The sequence below is a fragment of the Garra rufa genome, chromosome 18, assembly GCF_049309525.1.
Source record: "Garra rufa chromosome 18, GarRuf1.0, whole genome shotgun sequence".
NCBI classification, from domain to species: Eukaryota; Metazoa; Chordata; class Actinopteri; order Cypriniformes; family Cyprinidae; genus Garra; species Garra rufa.
In genome coordinates, this window is record NC_133378.1 from 1,073,387 (window position 1) to 1,088,513 (window position 15,127).

At 35.5% G+C, this 15,127-nt stretch overlaps 1 protein-coding gene across 1 annotated transcript in view; it reads left to right on the plus strand.

Moving 5' to 3' along the window:
• Nucleotides 1-8,383, plus strand: part of LOC141291030 (uncharacterized) — a 22,085-nt gene extending 13,702 nt beyond the window's left edge. The window contains exons 6-7 of the mRNA XM_073823189.1: nt 3,543-4,107; nt 7,222-8,383. Coding sequence (XP_073679290.1) covers nt 3,543-4,107; nt 7,222-7,364 — 708 coding nt within the window. The 3' untranslated portion in view covers nt 7,365-8,383. The remainder of the gene's footprint in view (nt 1-3,542; nt 4,108-7,221) is intronic.
• Nucleotides 8,384-15,127: the final 6,744 nt, after the last annotated feature.

A 15,127-nucleotide genomic window follows, 5' to 3' on the forward strand; every position in this document is an offset into this window, starting at 1 on the left:
CTGGGATCTCCTTTCAATTCCAGGTCTTTGTACTTGGAAGTCTACTAGGTAAGCAGGTGGCTTTATATGTCGTCTGGGACGTACAACTGGAGGCTCTGACTCTGGAGGGGATGTCATTTCTCTGCAGTAATTCGAGTTCCGGCTCGAAGGACCATTTATAGTTGAGGTTTCAGATTTTAGCACTGATTCAGTGAGTTCGAACCCCTGCAGACAGTCGGTCAGAACTGTGTAATGACATCTAACTTGAAGAATTCACTCCAGACTTCAGAATCTCAGTAAAGCATTTACTGATAGTAAAAGTTGTGGTTCTATAACAGAATACAAACAGAATCTTACATTAGAAATTATTAATTAACAAATATAAACAATTATCAAAAATAACATTCCTTACAAGTATAGAATAGAACACAATTAGGGCAGTTTAACACATCTGTGCAAATAAGTAATGTAGTCATTCTATGACAGCCCACAAGATGGTGCTATTACTGAAGTAAACGTGACTGAGGCACATGTCAGGATATACTAAACCACGAGTCCTTAGCAGTGAAATAACTCGATGTAACATAAACCTAAGTCACGGAAAATACTTAATAAAGCAAGCTTAATCGTGACAAATCAAGTATATAATGGCATAAACACACACACACACACACACACACACACACACACACACACACACATACATATATATATATATATGACGCAATGGCACTAAACGAGTTTCACTCGCGACATGTAAAACATTCGTCAGATTTAAATAAAGAACAACAAAATACACTTACTTTATATGCACGCACAACTATATTATATCAGCAAGTGTGAGATATCACAGACAAAGCTGAGATGTAGCGGATTGCTTAAGGAAGGAGTTCACGTTCTGCATGTCTGCTCAGCGCACCTGTTCCACTTCCTGACCTCATGTGACACACAAGATGGTGACGTTACAAATGGGGATTGGTTATACACATTAGGTTAAAGTAGCCTTTTGAACAGTTAGCTTCAAACTTGTTCACATATGCTAAAGGCAGCAGCCATACACGACGGACAACTTCAGAAAACGAACTTTTTAGCATTACCAGATACACAGTGATTACGGTAGATAATGTGTATAAATGTAAAAGTATAAATACCTTTTCAACCGACGAAAGCTATAAACAAAAGGCCGTGTCTGAAGAAATAACCGGGAGGACCGTTAACTGTCACTCACTACGCAGCTGAGCGTTGCCATGGATACCTGCGCGTACCCTAAAGTGATGTGACTCGATCACGCGCTCATTTGATCTACACTTGCTTGTTGCCTATAACCCAATTTGGCTATATTGTATTACACTTTTTTTTGTCTGCACGTGGTATAGCACGCAAAGATATTTTTTTCTAAATACCTTTTCTTATTGGCGTACCAACACTTTGATATGTAAATAGGTAGAATAAATGTATTTGTCTTACCTGTTATTTTCCACTTTTCCATTGTTCATGTTTTCTTGTCTGCATTCATCACACTATAACATACTTTTAGAGCAACCTAATGTTCTTTATGCATGGGGAATGATGTTTAAATGACAGTCTAAAGAGCAATGATATGTGGCAAGTTGTTTTTTTTTTTTTTGCTAATTATATAATAAACAGAAAACAGAATAGAAAAAGAATAGAGCAAGCTTAGAGGCCTTTTTGTTTATTATATAATAAATAGAAAACAAATAAATAGAATGCAAAAAGGTCCGAATAGAGAAGCTAATGTTAGTTTTTGTTTTAAGAAATCAAGCAGTTAGAAAATGAATAGAGTGCAAGTCTTAAAAGGGTCATTTTTTCTGTTAAAATAGAATAAGAATAAAGAGTTATATATTTTATTTATAGGCTACTATAGTAAAAATAAATAAATAGGCTGGCCTAACATCAATCTGCAAAACATGTTTTTTTTTGTATTCCATTATAACAGTTAAATAAAAGGGATTTTGTTTAAATCTTTGATTTAATGAACTTTGTCTTAGTTGCATGAGACTGGATTTTTCAAGTGTTATGAAAATGGTAGATGAGTATGAATGAGGGACGAAATAGAGACGTTCGCAATCTGGCTCAGACGAATGTCCTCTGAAAGTCCGTCAGCGAACGTCAAAAAGAGGACTAAATTCGGACGTCCCCAAAACGTCCGCCAGCGAACGTTACAAATATGACCAAATCCGGACGTCCTCCGAACGTCCGCCAGCGAACGTTGTAAAGCGGACGTACTGCGGACCTAAACGGACGTCCCCTGTTTGCTGGGCTTGAAAGTTATGGATAAACGGGACGTTCTAAAACGCTTAACGTATGTAAAAAACGACCAGGAAACCCCAAGTTTCTGTCAAACCTTACTTGGAACAAACACTAACTACTATCAAAAGAACGAGCCCTTATTCCACAGATAAAGTGAATAATATCACGTTAAGCGTTTTCTCCCCCATAGAAGCCCATTATAAGGAAACAGCTTAACGTGGTTTAACTTACCTCAACAGCGACCAGGGAAGACCAAACTTCTGTTACATTTTACTTATAATAAATACTTGCTCTCAAAAGAACGAGCTCTTATTCAGCATATAAAGCGATCGCCCCCCATAGAAGTCCATTAACAAACCATGTTAAGCTTTTTCCTTAATGGATTTCTATTCACTTTATATGATGAATGAGATCTCATTCTTTTGACAGCAGCAAGTACTTTTATGTAAGTACTTTTTGACAGAAATTTGTTTTTTTCCCAGTCGTTGTTACGTTAAACGTTAAGCTGTTTCCTTATGGGTTTCTATGGGGACGCTTAACGTGATATTATTCACTTTATATGCTGAATAAGAGCTCGTTCTTTTGAGAGCAGCAAGTGTTTATTATAAGTGAAATTTAACAGAAGTTTGGTCTTCCCTGGTCGCTGTTGAGGTAAGTTAAACCACGTTAAGCAGTTTCCTTATAATGGCTGGGGGAGAAAACGCTTAACATGATATAATTCACTTTATCTGTGGAATAAGGGTTTGTTCTTTTGATAGTAGTTAGTGTTTGTTCCAAGTAAGGTTTGACAGAAATTTGGGGTTTCCTGGTTGTTTTTTTACGTACATTAAGCCACGTTAAGCGTTTTTCACGTTAAGCGTTTTAGAACGTCCAGGATAAACTCTTCGTGGAAAAAGTATATCCTTTATCCAATTTGTTCCTCTTTGTGACGGAGTTTTCCTCCACGACTCTTATCACGTCGGCAAAAGTTATCTTTGGCAACAGTGAGGGAAGTTGTGTAGACTCTCTCCATTTTAATTTTAAATTACCCGGCTTTCTGCTGTGTTGACATTACACAGGAAGTCTGCATACCCTGCGATTGCGTATTTCCGGTTTCTGTGAGAAAGGTCTATAGATCAGATTTAATTTATAAGTTGCCATTTTGGTACATATTTAGCTATGGGCATCTAGCTGAAAGAGGAACATGTAAACATTTTAATTTAATGTACACTTATTTATTTGTTAAGTTGTATAATTGGATAAATCAAGCCCCTATGCCTTAATTTATTACAAATAATGTGATTTATTTTTAGATGGTTACGTTTGAAGAAATTGTAATAACCCAGGAGCATTTGGAGGATATTAAAGATTCCATATCCACTCAGGATGTCCCATCATGGATAAACAGAATCAAAGGATACCTCAGAAAGCAAGATGTTGTACAACTAAACATTGGTGTGACGGGAGAGATTGGTTCGGGAAAGTCCACGTTCGTCAATTTATTCAGGGGTTTAGGAGATGATGAAGAGGGCTCTGCTGAAACTGGTCCAATAGAAACCACGATGGAGCCTGAAGCATATCTTCACCCAAAATATAAAAATGTGAAAGTGTGGGATCTTCCTGGCTTTAGAACACCAAACTTCAAAGCTGATGAGTATCTTGACAGGGTTGAGTTTAAGCGCTATGATTTTTTCATCATCATCGCTTCAGATCGGTTCAGAGAATGCCACACTCAGCTGGCCAAAAAGATCACTAGGATGGGGAAAAAGATTTATTTTGTTCGTTCCAAGATTGACTTTTGCATTACTGCTGAGAAGAGGAGGAAGAACTTTGACGAGAAAAAGACACTGGATATTATCCGAGAAGACTGTGAAAATGGTTAGCTATTCAATGCTCATGACAACATTTTGAGCAACAAAGCAATTTAAATGTTGTGTTTTAAATTCATATATTATGCATATACATTTTTCTCATGTAAAAACAATTATGATGATATAGACTATACGAGAGTGCTCTGAAAATGGTTAGTTATTTGATGCCTATGGCAATGTTTTGAGCAACAAACTGATTAAGATGTTGTAATTTAAAAAAAAAAAAAAAAAATATATATATATATATAAATGTAATTCACTTATGTGAAAACAACAGCATAATATTTAATGATTATAATGATAATCAGATAATTATCGTGTTAGATAATTATTTTAAAATATTTACAGTGATGGGCAAGCTACTTGGAAAATGTAGTAAGCTAAGCTAACAGTTACTCTTCATTAAATGAAGCTTAACTACACTAAAGCTACAGCCTTTGGTAATGTAGCAAGCTAAGCTACAGCATCATGGCAAAAGTAGTTCACTACATCTAAGCTATTTTTTAAAATTTCATTTTTCTATTGAACCAACATCATACAAAGTCAGTGCTCTCTCAGTGATCAATTAAATTGTCAGTCATACAGGCATGCAAGTTCAGTTTAATCGTTTATTCAACCACTCTTCCAAACCAATTTGGCATAAAAATCTGTATCATGTACAGGGCTGGATTTATCTCATATTCTGGGGGGTTGAATTCTTTCTTGAAAAAAATAAAAACAAAAAAGCAATGGCACCAGTCTCACAATATTAAACTAATAAAACAGGGAAAACACAAAATTTGTAAATAAAATAATTTTATACATATTATTGAATAACATAGTCTATATATGGATGGGTGTTCGTCAACTGATTGCATGTCGTCAGAGTTTACAGTGTTGACAGCTTCGTAATAAATAGCCTAAAGGAAGCGCTGTAGATTTGTTGTATATAGCTACTAAAATATGACAGACCGCACAAAAACAGCACTTTAATTTACTGCCGTGTTTGAACAAAGATAGTGATTGATTTCATGAATACAGGAGCCTGATTTTTTTAATTGTCAGAATCTATAGTACATAACAAATCACAAACTTTTGCAGTCAAGACTGTGAATAAAAGACAAGTGTGGAATGTAAGCCAGATTTGGCCCAGACTCTGTTACTATCTGGGAAGCAAAGCTAAATTCTATTGTAAATTTGTTAACTGACAGTAAGAATATATAACCGAATCAAGCGGCTATTTTCGTTTGCAGAAGGTAAAATGCATTAACGTAAAAATTTAACCGACAGGTCACAGCGGCTAGGCCTATAAGTCACATTTGTGACCCTGGACCACAAAACCAGTCATAAGGTTAAATTTTACAAAACTGAGATATATACATCATATGAAAGCTCAATAAATAAGCTTTCTATTGATGTATAGTTTGTTAGGATAGGACAATATTTGGCCGAGATACATCTATTTGAAAATCTGGAATCTAAGGGTGCAAAAAAATCAAAATACTGAGAAAATCACCTTTAAAGTTGCCCAAATTAAGTTCTTAAAAATGCATATTACTAATCAAAAATTACATTTTGATAGGTTTACAGTAGGAATTTTACAAAAAATCTTAATGTAACTTGATCTTTACTTAATTTCCTAATGATTTTTGACATAAAAGAAAAATCAATAATTTTGACCCATACAATGTATTTTTGGCTATTGCTACAAATATACCCCAGCGACTTAAGACTGGTTTTGTGGTCCAGGGTCACATTTTATTATATTCTGAAATAAACAGGCCTACAGCATAATGTTATGACATTATTTCCCTCACTCCACAACAAATCCTTTAACTTTAATCTTATTCAGAACAGAACAATGATGAAATAAATAAATAAATAAATTTGCCTAAACAATCCAAAACAAATTAAATGTGAAAGTAAAGATGGGCTTATGTAGACTACCTCTCTTGCCACAAATACAAATGTTTCCATATCTGCAATGTATTTGAAGCAAAATTATTATGCATTGGGTAAGCTTTGTACTTCATGCACGTCGACGGAAAATATCATGATGAGCAAAAATGTGCCACAGGACCGGTGGTCATGCTGAACTGCATGTTATACACACTATTTAAATTGACTAGTGTAACTTTTGGGTGACTGTGTTTTATTTTTCAAATGAACATAGTGTGCGCGTAAGACACGTAAGACACCAGCGCGACCAAACAGCTGAATATCATATTCTGTCATGTTGGAATAGTAAAGGCATAATTTGCTACTGCAAAGTCCAAAGCAGTTTGAAGTATTCAGAATATTAGCAAAGATTATTATAATTCGTTTAGACTAGAACACGGTTTCATTCTTATTTTGCTATGGAACCTGGACGTTTTTTGTTTGTTTGTTTTTACTAACGAACCGAAATATTTTGCCTTTCGCCATGAATTTGACACCCACTCTCTGCCCATCTTGTACTTCTGAGTTTGAGATCTTCCCAGAGCACTAGCCTGCTTCAAATACTAAAATCAAGGCGCCCATCACTAGCATTGCAGATTATACAGTTTTCTGTTGCTATGTGGGCGCTCAGTTTTTTTCTGACATTTAGCTAAAATATCGACAACAAAAGTCTCGACAACCAGTGCTAGACTAAGACACACTTTTCTCATATCTTCGAATGCAAAAAAAAAAAAAAATTAGCCTTTATAAATGTACTTTCAATCAACACTTCTTTATTTACCTCAAGTCTGCAAACACGCTGAGATGCTTCAAACTGCGTGCCGCACTTCATTCACGAGAGAGGCGGGAGGAATAATACGGTTTGACTGACAGTTTAATGAGCCAATGGCATCACGAGGTTTAGTGGCGGTGGCGTCGCTTACTGACCCAGGATCAGTGATCCGTAGCAGTTATATTTCCGATTTGAGCTTAAAGTATAGAACAATATATAGCTTGTAGCTTTTGTTGACGCTACCGCGTTACTTGATCAAAATAATAGCTTAGCTACTGAAAAGCTATTTGATTCAGAAAACAGCGACGCTACCACCACGCTACTGAGAAATGTAGTTAAGCTAGTAGCGTCACTACTTGTAGCGACGCTACTGCCCAACACTGAATATTTATCAATTCTTGTTGTTGCCCTTTCTTTCCTGTTTCTGTCTAGGTCTGAGGAAGATTGGTATAGAGGATCCTGTCGTGTTTCTGATCTCTTCCTTCGAGCTTGGAAAGTATGATTTTAATGTTCTGCAGGAGACGATGGAGAAAGAACTTCCACAGCATAAGAGACGTGTGCTGATGCTGGCTTAGCCAAATATCACGCTGCAGATTAATAAGAAAAAGAAGAAAGCTCTAGAGGAGAACATTGGTAAAGTTGCTTTCTTGTCTGCTTGTGTGGCTGCTGTTCCTCTCCTTGGCCTTTCAATTGCTGTGGATTTAGCCATTGCTAAAAAGAAGATAGACATGTACTACAGTGCCTTCGGTCTGAAGGATCCATCTTTGCAAAAAAACTGTGAAAGATATGGGAATACCATTGAGGAATTCAAAAGTCTTATGAAATCACCACTGAGTGGTAAGACAAATCCAGCTTCAATTTTAGCCTTACTGGGTGCTGCATCCATTATAAAATAACACTTTGGGATGAGTGTTGTATTCAGTTCTTTTGCAATATGCTATATGGTGCTATTTGAGGTAATTTAGAGCAATACTCAGAGAATAATATCTGAGCAGGATGTTGAATGTACATGTGCACGTTTTCTCATGTCACCTGTACAGGCTTTTACAAATTAACCAAACCAATTTCATATCATCATATCCTTTCTCTTGTGTCTGGTTGAGAAAATTATTTAATTAGCCTACGATAGACACGGACTTTCTTTTATGTAACTGACATTTGATTTTCACGCATAGTTTTCGTTTTTAAAGCCTAATGAATAAAACACAGCTACGAGGAAAAAATTAGCTGCATACCTTTTTTTCTTATCCGCAGCCATCATAGTTAAGAAATGACTAACATGAGGAAGGAAGGACAATGTTTCGGAAAATTCAGTTCATCCGCATTGCCATCTCCACCCTCCTTTATTCGTGCACTTTTCACTGATACAAACGCGAGAAATAAGTCGCGCTTCTGATATAAAAAGATGTGAGACAATAACCATTAGCCTACTTTTTTTGCGTGTTGTTATATTTAGTGGTAAAAAAAAGTAATCAGAAACAAAATAACTGTAATATATTTTTATTGTGTTAATCATTAATATCTAATTTGTTTACAGTTATTTGCCAGTGAATAGCCTACATGATTTTCTAAAATAATAATAATAAATAAATAAAGCAAAACATGGTAATATAATTCAACTTTATTAAAATATAATTGACATTAAATATAGTGGTATTTTACACATTTGTAAAAGAATGTAATATAGTAGATATTTTTACTCTAAATATAATAACTTAAGAATAAATTACTTCATAACCTTAAATTTGTATTAGAATATCAAAACTTAAATACTGAAAATAATTAACTTAATATCTTCATCTGCATTTCTGGACAGCTGAAAGACATACATCACATTAGTGTTAGTGTATTCCACTGACTTCTGAATTTGTTCATCAAAAACATTTGTTCTGATTAATTAACTGATACATTGTGACCATTTCTTCTGATAACATCTCTATGCCAGTAGGTGGTGACAAATGAGTGTCTTTTTGTTAATGATAAAACATTAATGGTTTCCCACCTACATTTTTTACGGTTAACAAAAGAAGAGCAATTTCTTGCTTTCTTTGAAAGCTACAAAGACAAATACACATAATGCTCACTTGAATTTAAATAAGCAATATTGTAAACAAGATATGTGATAGTGGTTATTATTATATAGAAAATAATAATAATAAAATCATTATCATTTCATAGTCCTGAGGTTATGCAGTAGGCCTATTCCAGGTCCCTTTTTATTGCTGGTTGTATTCACAGAACTATTACAAAAAGTACACACTAATGAAATTTTAAACCAATAAATACTAGGGATGTAACGGTATCAAAACTTCACGGTACGGTAATACCTCGGTATGAATGACACGTTACGGTATTTATTGAATCATTTACAGGAAAAACAAAACTAATGAAGAGACTCGAAAAAAGTGCAAGAAGTGTTTATTAAACAGTTTACATGAACACTGAACATCAATGGCATACAAATTAGCCATCTGTAAACTTTGAAACAGGAACTTCAATTTTTCAATTTTAATAACAAAAAATTATTAAACCATGTATTATCTGGTAAAAGCTGGGATCTCTGGGCATCTTTAGGTTCGACCATTTCCATCTCTTTTCCTTCGCCGCTACTAGCAGCACCCACCATTTCCGCATTAGGGGCCGTTCACATGTCGCGCCTGTGGAGAGCGCAGGTCATGGTTGCTTAGCAACGGCAGATGCCATGGGAGCGCAAGCTACAGAGCGGTTTGGATAGAAAGAAAGCGTTGCTTTCATTATGCGCTCGCATACCGCGCATCTACATTTGAAATAACGGACTTGAGCGCGCAAAAGACGTGACATGTGAACGGCACCTTACTGGATCTGTAGCGACAACAGACCGCAAAGGATGATGGCCACGCCTGGGCTGATGGGAATTGTAGTTCCCGCTACCTCCCGTTCACTCCATTCGCCTGAGCAAACTTTTCTCAGAAGACCTATCGTTTTATCGAGTCATGCGACCACGGTAGTATCGAATAAATTTGCTATTGCGGTACGACGGTATTTACAATACCGTTACATCCCTAATAAATACACTTCTCTGTATCAACTTAAAACTGTGTGTCTTGTTAATGGTTTCTAAGAACATTTTTATATTTGTTTTAGTCACAGAATACATGCTATTAAAATTCAACAATTAAGACAAAGCTGGCAAACAGTGTTGTTTTGCAGCTGTTTTGAGAATTTGAAATTCAAATTAATTTATAACACAATGTCATATCACAAATTGAACGGGTGTGTCTTGTTATAATTTAGACAAACATTTTGATGTTGGTTTTAACCACAAAACTATAATAGAATAGATACTATTGAAAATGAAACAATACATAAATTACTAAAATAAATACACTCTTCTATCTCTGCTTCAAAGGCCGTGTCTAGTTACAGATTTCCTGAAGAAACTTTAGCAGTGGTTTTCATTGTCAAAAGAGACGCAGAAGTCATGATATTAACATTCAAGAATAGCTTGCGAAGTGCTCCATAGAGTCTCCAGTTTTACTGGATATTGCAGTTGCTTTGACTGAGTTTAATTTAAACATTGAATAAATTCATAAATTAATTTAAAATCAATACATCCTTCTATTTCAACTTGTTATCCTAGATGAACATTTCCACACTCTAAAAACTCCTGGGTTATTTCTTTAACCCATTTTCTGGGTTATTTGTGTTGGGTTAAAATTATGGGTTATTTTTTCAGAGAGTAACCATTTTCTGGGTTATAGGGCTAATATTTTGACCCAACTCCTGGGTTGTTTAGGTTTATGGGTTATTTTTCAAAGAGTAACCCATGTTCTGGGTTCACGACCCTTCCCCCCGCCCCCGCTGTTGTTCTGGTATTTTCTCACAACAGTCGTTTGAAATAACCGTCACTTGAACTTCACGCTCGATCCTTTTTGGCCTGGGCTTCTTCGGTACAACTTCGTCGCGTATTCAAGGTAAGCAAGTATTTTCAGTGTCAATGTAACGTAAACTTTTCTGTGTCCATGTCCCCGTTAGTAGTTTAGCACCGTTTGCTGAAAAAATGACCATGGCTTATCATGGTAATTCTGTGGTTAGCATGTAGTCACCCGCAGATATGTAACTAGTTTAAAGTCCGTGTAAAGTGAAAGTAAATGTGTTTTGAGTTTTTCAGACTAAAGAAGAAAGTGTAATTAACCACCCAGCCAAATTTGAATGATTAAAAATAACGATAAGTTCATGAAATTCGATGTCAAAATGGTTGAAATGCTTTTTACACATCGTTGAGAAATACATGTATGACCTAAATGACTGAATTCATTTTACACGGTGTTTAAATTCTATTTTTCATAAATTGTGCTGTACTTATCTCATTGTTTTAATACTCGTGGTAATACGATAAGTACAGTGCAGCTAGTGGAGACTTCATGCCGCGTTAAGGGGGTCGTACACCGGACGAGAAGCCGCCCTCGCTGCGTCTAGGACAACTCGAGGTATCGCGTACTTTATCAGTTTATGGCCAGCAATATTGTTACGTTTAAGGATATTATGGGTTTAGATAATGCCAGTACTATGTTATGATTGTACTGTATAATTAAAGACCATTGCTGAGACTGCAGTCTTAACACTTACTGTCTGTTAACTAAATTAAATGAGAATATCACCTGAAAATCCAATAACATCAGCAATTTTTCATTCAAGTAGCCGATTTCTGTAAATTAATGTAAAACTAAATTTATGTTGCAGCACATGGTGAAGTCAGTATATACATTAACGACGATTTGTGAGAAAGAAGAGTAAATTTAATATAAGACTATGTACAGTCATTTACGCGCTCAAGTTTATTTCAAATGTAGGCGCGCGGCATGCACACCGCAGGTCATGTGACATGAACTAACCAATTAGATTCATCCTTTCCCTTAATAGCATTGAAAGCACTTCCAAGTCGGAGAAACAGTTTATCATAGCTGTACAGGAATAAATATTTTTAAATAAATTTAATAACAGAGCTACTGCAAATGATTTTTAATGCTGAAAATCCATTTATCCTTTCCTGAATCTTCCGCGTGTTTATGGAGAGCGCAGGTCATGGTTGCTTAGCAACGGCACACGCTTCTGGAGCGCAAGCGCACGAGCGCTTTGTTGATAGGAGGAAAGCGGCGCGCCTAGCGTTTTCCACGCGTTTTTAGGCGCGACATGTGAACGGCCCCATAAAGAATAATGTGTTTGTATTTTAAATACCCTTCTCGTCCAGTGTGCAACCCCCTTTAGCCGTGGCTAGAGCGACGAGGCAACACAATAGTTGAGTTATGTTAACCAGCTGCGCTGTGCTTATCATATTATACAGTGCTCTACTGGCTTAAGTAGTAAGAGTTAAAGAAACGTGTCAGGTCTTCAAATTGTTGCTAACTTCTATTGCTATGTTTTCTCCAGGTCATTTTAAATGGACAGCTTTGTCGCTGATAAGCTAACTGAGTGGTGGCTGTCTGAGCTGATAGAGAATTTTAGAGGTGAGTGTTTTACTCTTAACTGCCCTCACATCATCTCTCTATACCTAAACATTTTTCTTTAATACGTTTTAAATGTGTCAGTGCAAGATTTTGTGACAGTCACAACTTCTTTGACAGTGGGGAATGCATATCTATAATAACCCTTTTAGTTAAAAGATACTTGTGCCTTGTCTTTTAGCTGTTATGCATAATAATGGGCCAGATATTCACCTTTGCATTAATGTCATTATTACACTTGTTAATGAAAGAAAAGATAGACAGTATAGACTGTATGGAACTCATATGGAAACTGATGCTCATTTAACTTGATGCTTTTTTTTTTTTTTTTTTTTTTTTACAAAGATGTGAATGCACTTAATAAGAAAATGGTGTCTAATGAGATGAGTGGGTCATACAAGACATAATATATTGTATGTGTACATGTATCATTTCCGTTAATTTTGCTTTTAGCCCTTTTAACCCCCTAATTGTTCCTTATCTGTACCTGATGTGTGTTATCTCTACTGCAAAACTTTGTAAAAGATTAAAAATGTCTGTTCATTTTCATTTACATATTTCTATAGTCGTTTTATTTTTTCACACACATACTGATACCTAGAATATTGTTAACCTACAGATGCCAAAGGGGAACTAGCGCTAACACTTCTACCCAACATGGTGCCACAGGCCGTCTACAGGGTTGGGAAGAAGACTGTCCAGCACTCCATTGAAGTGTCCCGGACAGCGTCCATACACCAAATGCCTGTAAGTACAATGGACCAGTTTCTCAGCACCACTCTGAGAGAGAATATTCTTAATTCTAACTATGCTGTACAGGTGAAAGATGGCAATCCAAGTGACATGTTTCATGTGAAAGCTAAAGGGTGAATCCTGATTTAAAAAAAAAAAAAAAAAACTCCAAGGTTCCTCGCAGTTGTATTTCAGTTTTGAGTGATGCCATCTATGGTAGCTAGAAAGTGAAGTTGAAGATGTTAAGTTTTATTACTCTGAGTGGTTCTCAATCCACATTTTCTTTTACACATTCATGACCCACTCAAAATGAACACACCAATTAAGAACCACAGTTCATTTGGCTTCCTTGTACAGTTAGTATCAGCATTATAACACAAACTGGTAGTCTATTATCTTGCTTACAGTTCACCTTCTACACAATATTCACATTCTTTTGTGTATCTTTCTGTCTCTGTCTGTTTTAGGTTGGAACAAATATGGTGGAATACCTCTTGCAATCAAAGCCATTCCTCTCTGTCCTGGGGCTGGGAGACCCCCAGCAATGTGCTTCTCAGGCATTTGTGATATTAGCTGGTCAGGCACTCTGTTTCGGGCAGTTGACGTGTGTTTCAAGGCATTTTATGTTCTTGATATCAACTACTCCAAGCAGTGTGCTCCCGCATGGGAGTTTCTGCAGCAAGTTGTATATCAGATTGAGGGATCTGAATCAAAACCTGTCAAATTTCTTAAGACTGCCTTGCTTAATTGCAGAACTGTTTAATCGTGTTAAGCTGCAGTAAATGACACAACCAATGTTTAAAGCCTCAAGTTCAATCCAGTTATTGAATGCTGTCAAATGTTTGAGAGAGAATAAGTTGTTTATTTTTCTATTTTTTAAATGTCTAATTGTTATACAATGTTATTACAGTGTGACCTAAAATAAATAGGTCCAAGTGTGTGTTTTTTTTTTATTGAATTTAATTTAATGCAATAAAAATGTAAAAGTGCTTGAAGTGTGTAAGTGTTTTATTTTCTGAAATAAGGCATACTGGCATAGTTACCCAAGTTAGGTTATTTTTGACCTCTGACCTTTGGTTAAAAAGGGACCTACTAATTTCTGGGTTATTTCAACCCAGATATTTGGGTTGTTCTTTTGACCCAGAAGTTGGGTTATATTAACTACAATGTTGGGTTATTGTAACCCAGCATTTGGGTCAGGTATTTAACCCAGAAGTTGGGTCAAAAAGAATAACCCATTTTTTCTGGGTTGAAATAACCCAGAAATTAGTTGGTCCCTTTTTAACCCAGGATTTGGGTCAAAAATAACCCATTATGGGTTAGTTTTGACCCAGGAGTTGCAGGTTTTTCTCTCTCTCTCTTTCTAATTGAGGATACATGCTAATCTGTTAAAAAAAATCATTTAAAATGCATACAGTTTTCTTTATAAAATCCAAAGGGTGTGGCATGTTAAAAGAATATTTTAATGTTGGTTTTAGTTACAGAATTATAAGAGAACACATGTAATTGAAACTGAATAGCCAATTAAACTGATTACTAAGCTGTTTAATCAATACATCAATTAAAATCAAATTTTCAAAAGTACAAAGCAACACGTATTTATTAAATAAACAAAACAAAATCCAAAGATGAAACAAACGCAACAAAACTTTAAGACTGGACAAAACTGGAAACAAATATTTAAAACACTAGGGAAACAATGAAGGACAGTCCCACAACCTGACATTAATATTTTTTGTTTTGTTTTGTTTTGTTTTGTTTTGTTTTGTTTTATAAATTTAATCCAAAAGAGAAAAAAATAGCCCTTATAGTATATTAGATTATTGACATTAGTTTTTTTTAACGAGAATGACAGTGTGGCTATGGATATAAATACACATACATATGCACATATAAATCAGTGTGAAATTAATAATTCCATTCAAAATATGCATTTAAACCAACGCCACCTAAAACATAAAATCAGTGTATCATTCTAGCTTCTTTTTAGCTAAAAAATATTGAGAAAAAAATAGAAAAATATAGAAAAATATTGAGTGTGGTCCCACATGTTATTTCAATGACAAATACAGTTCTACAGTACAGTACTACAGTACAGTAATACAGTGAATATAATATATTCA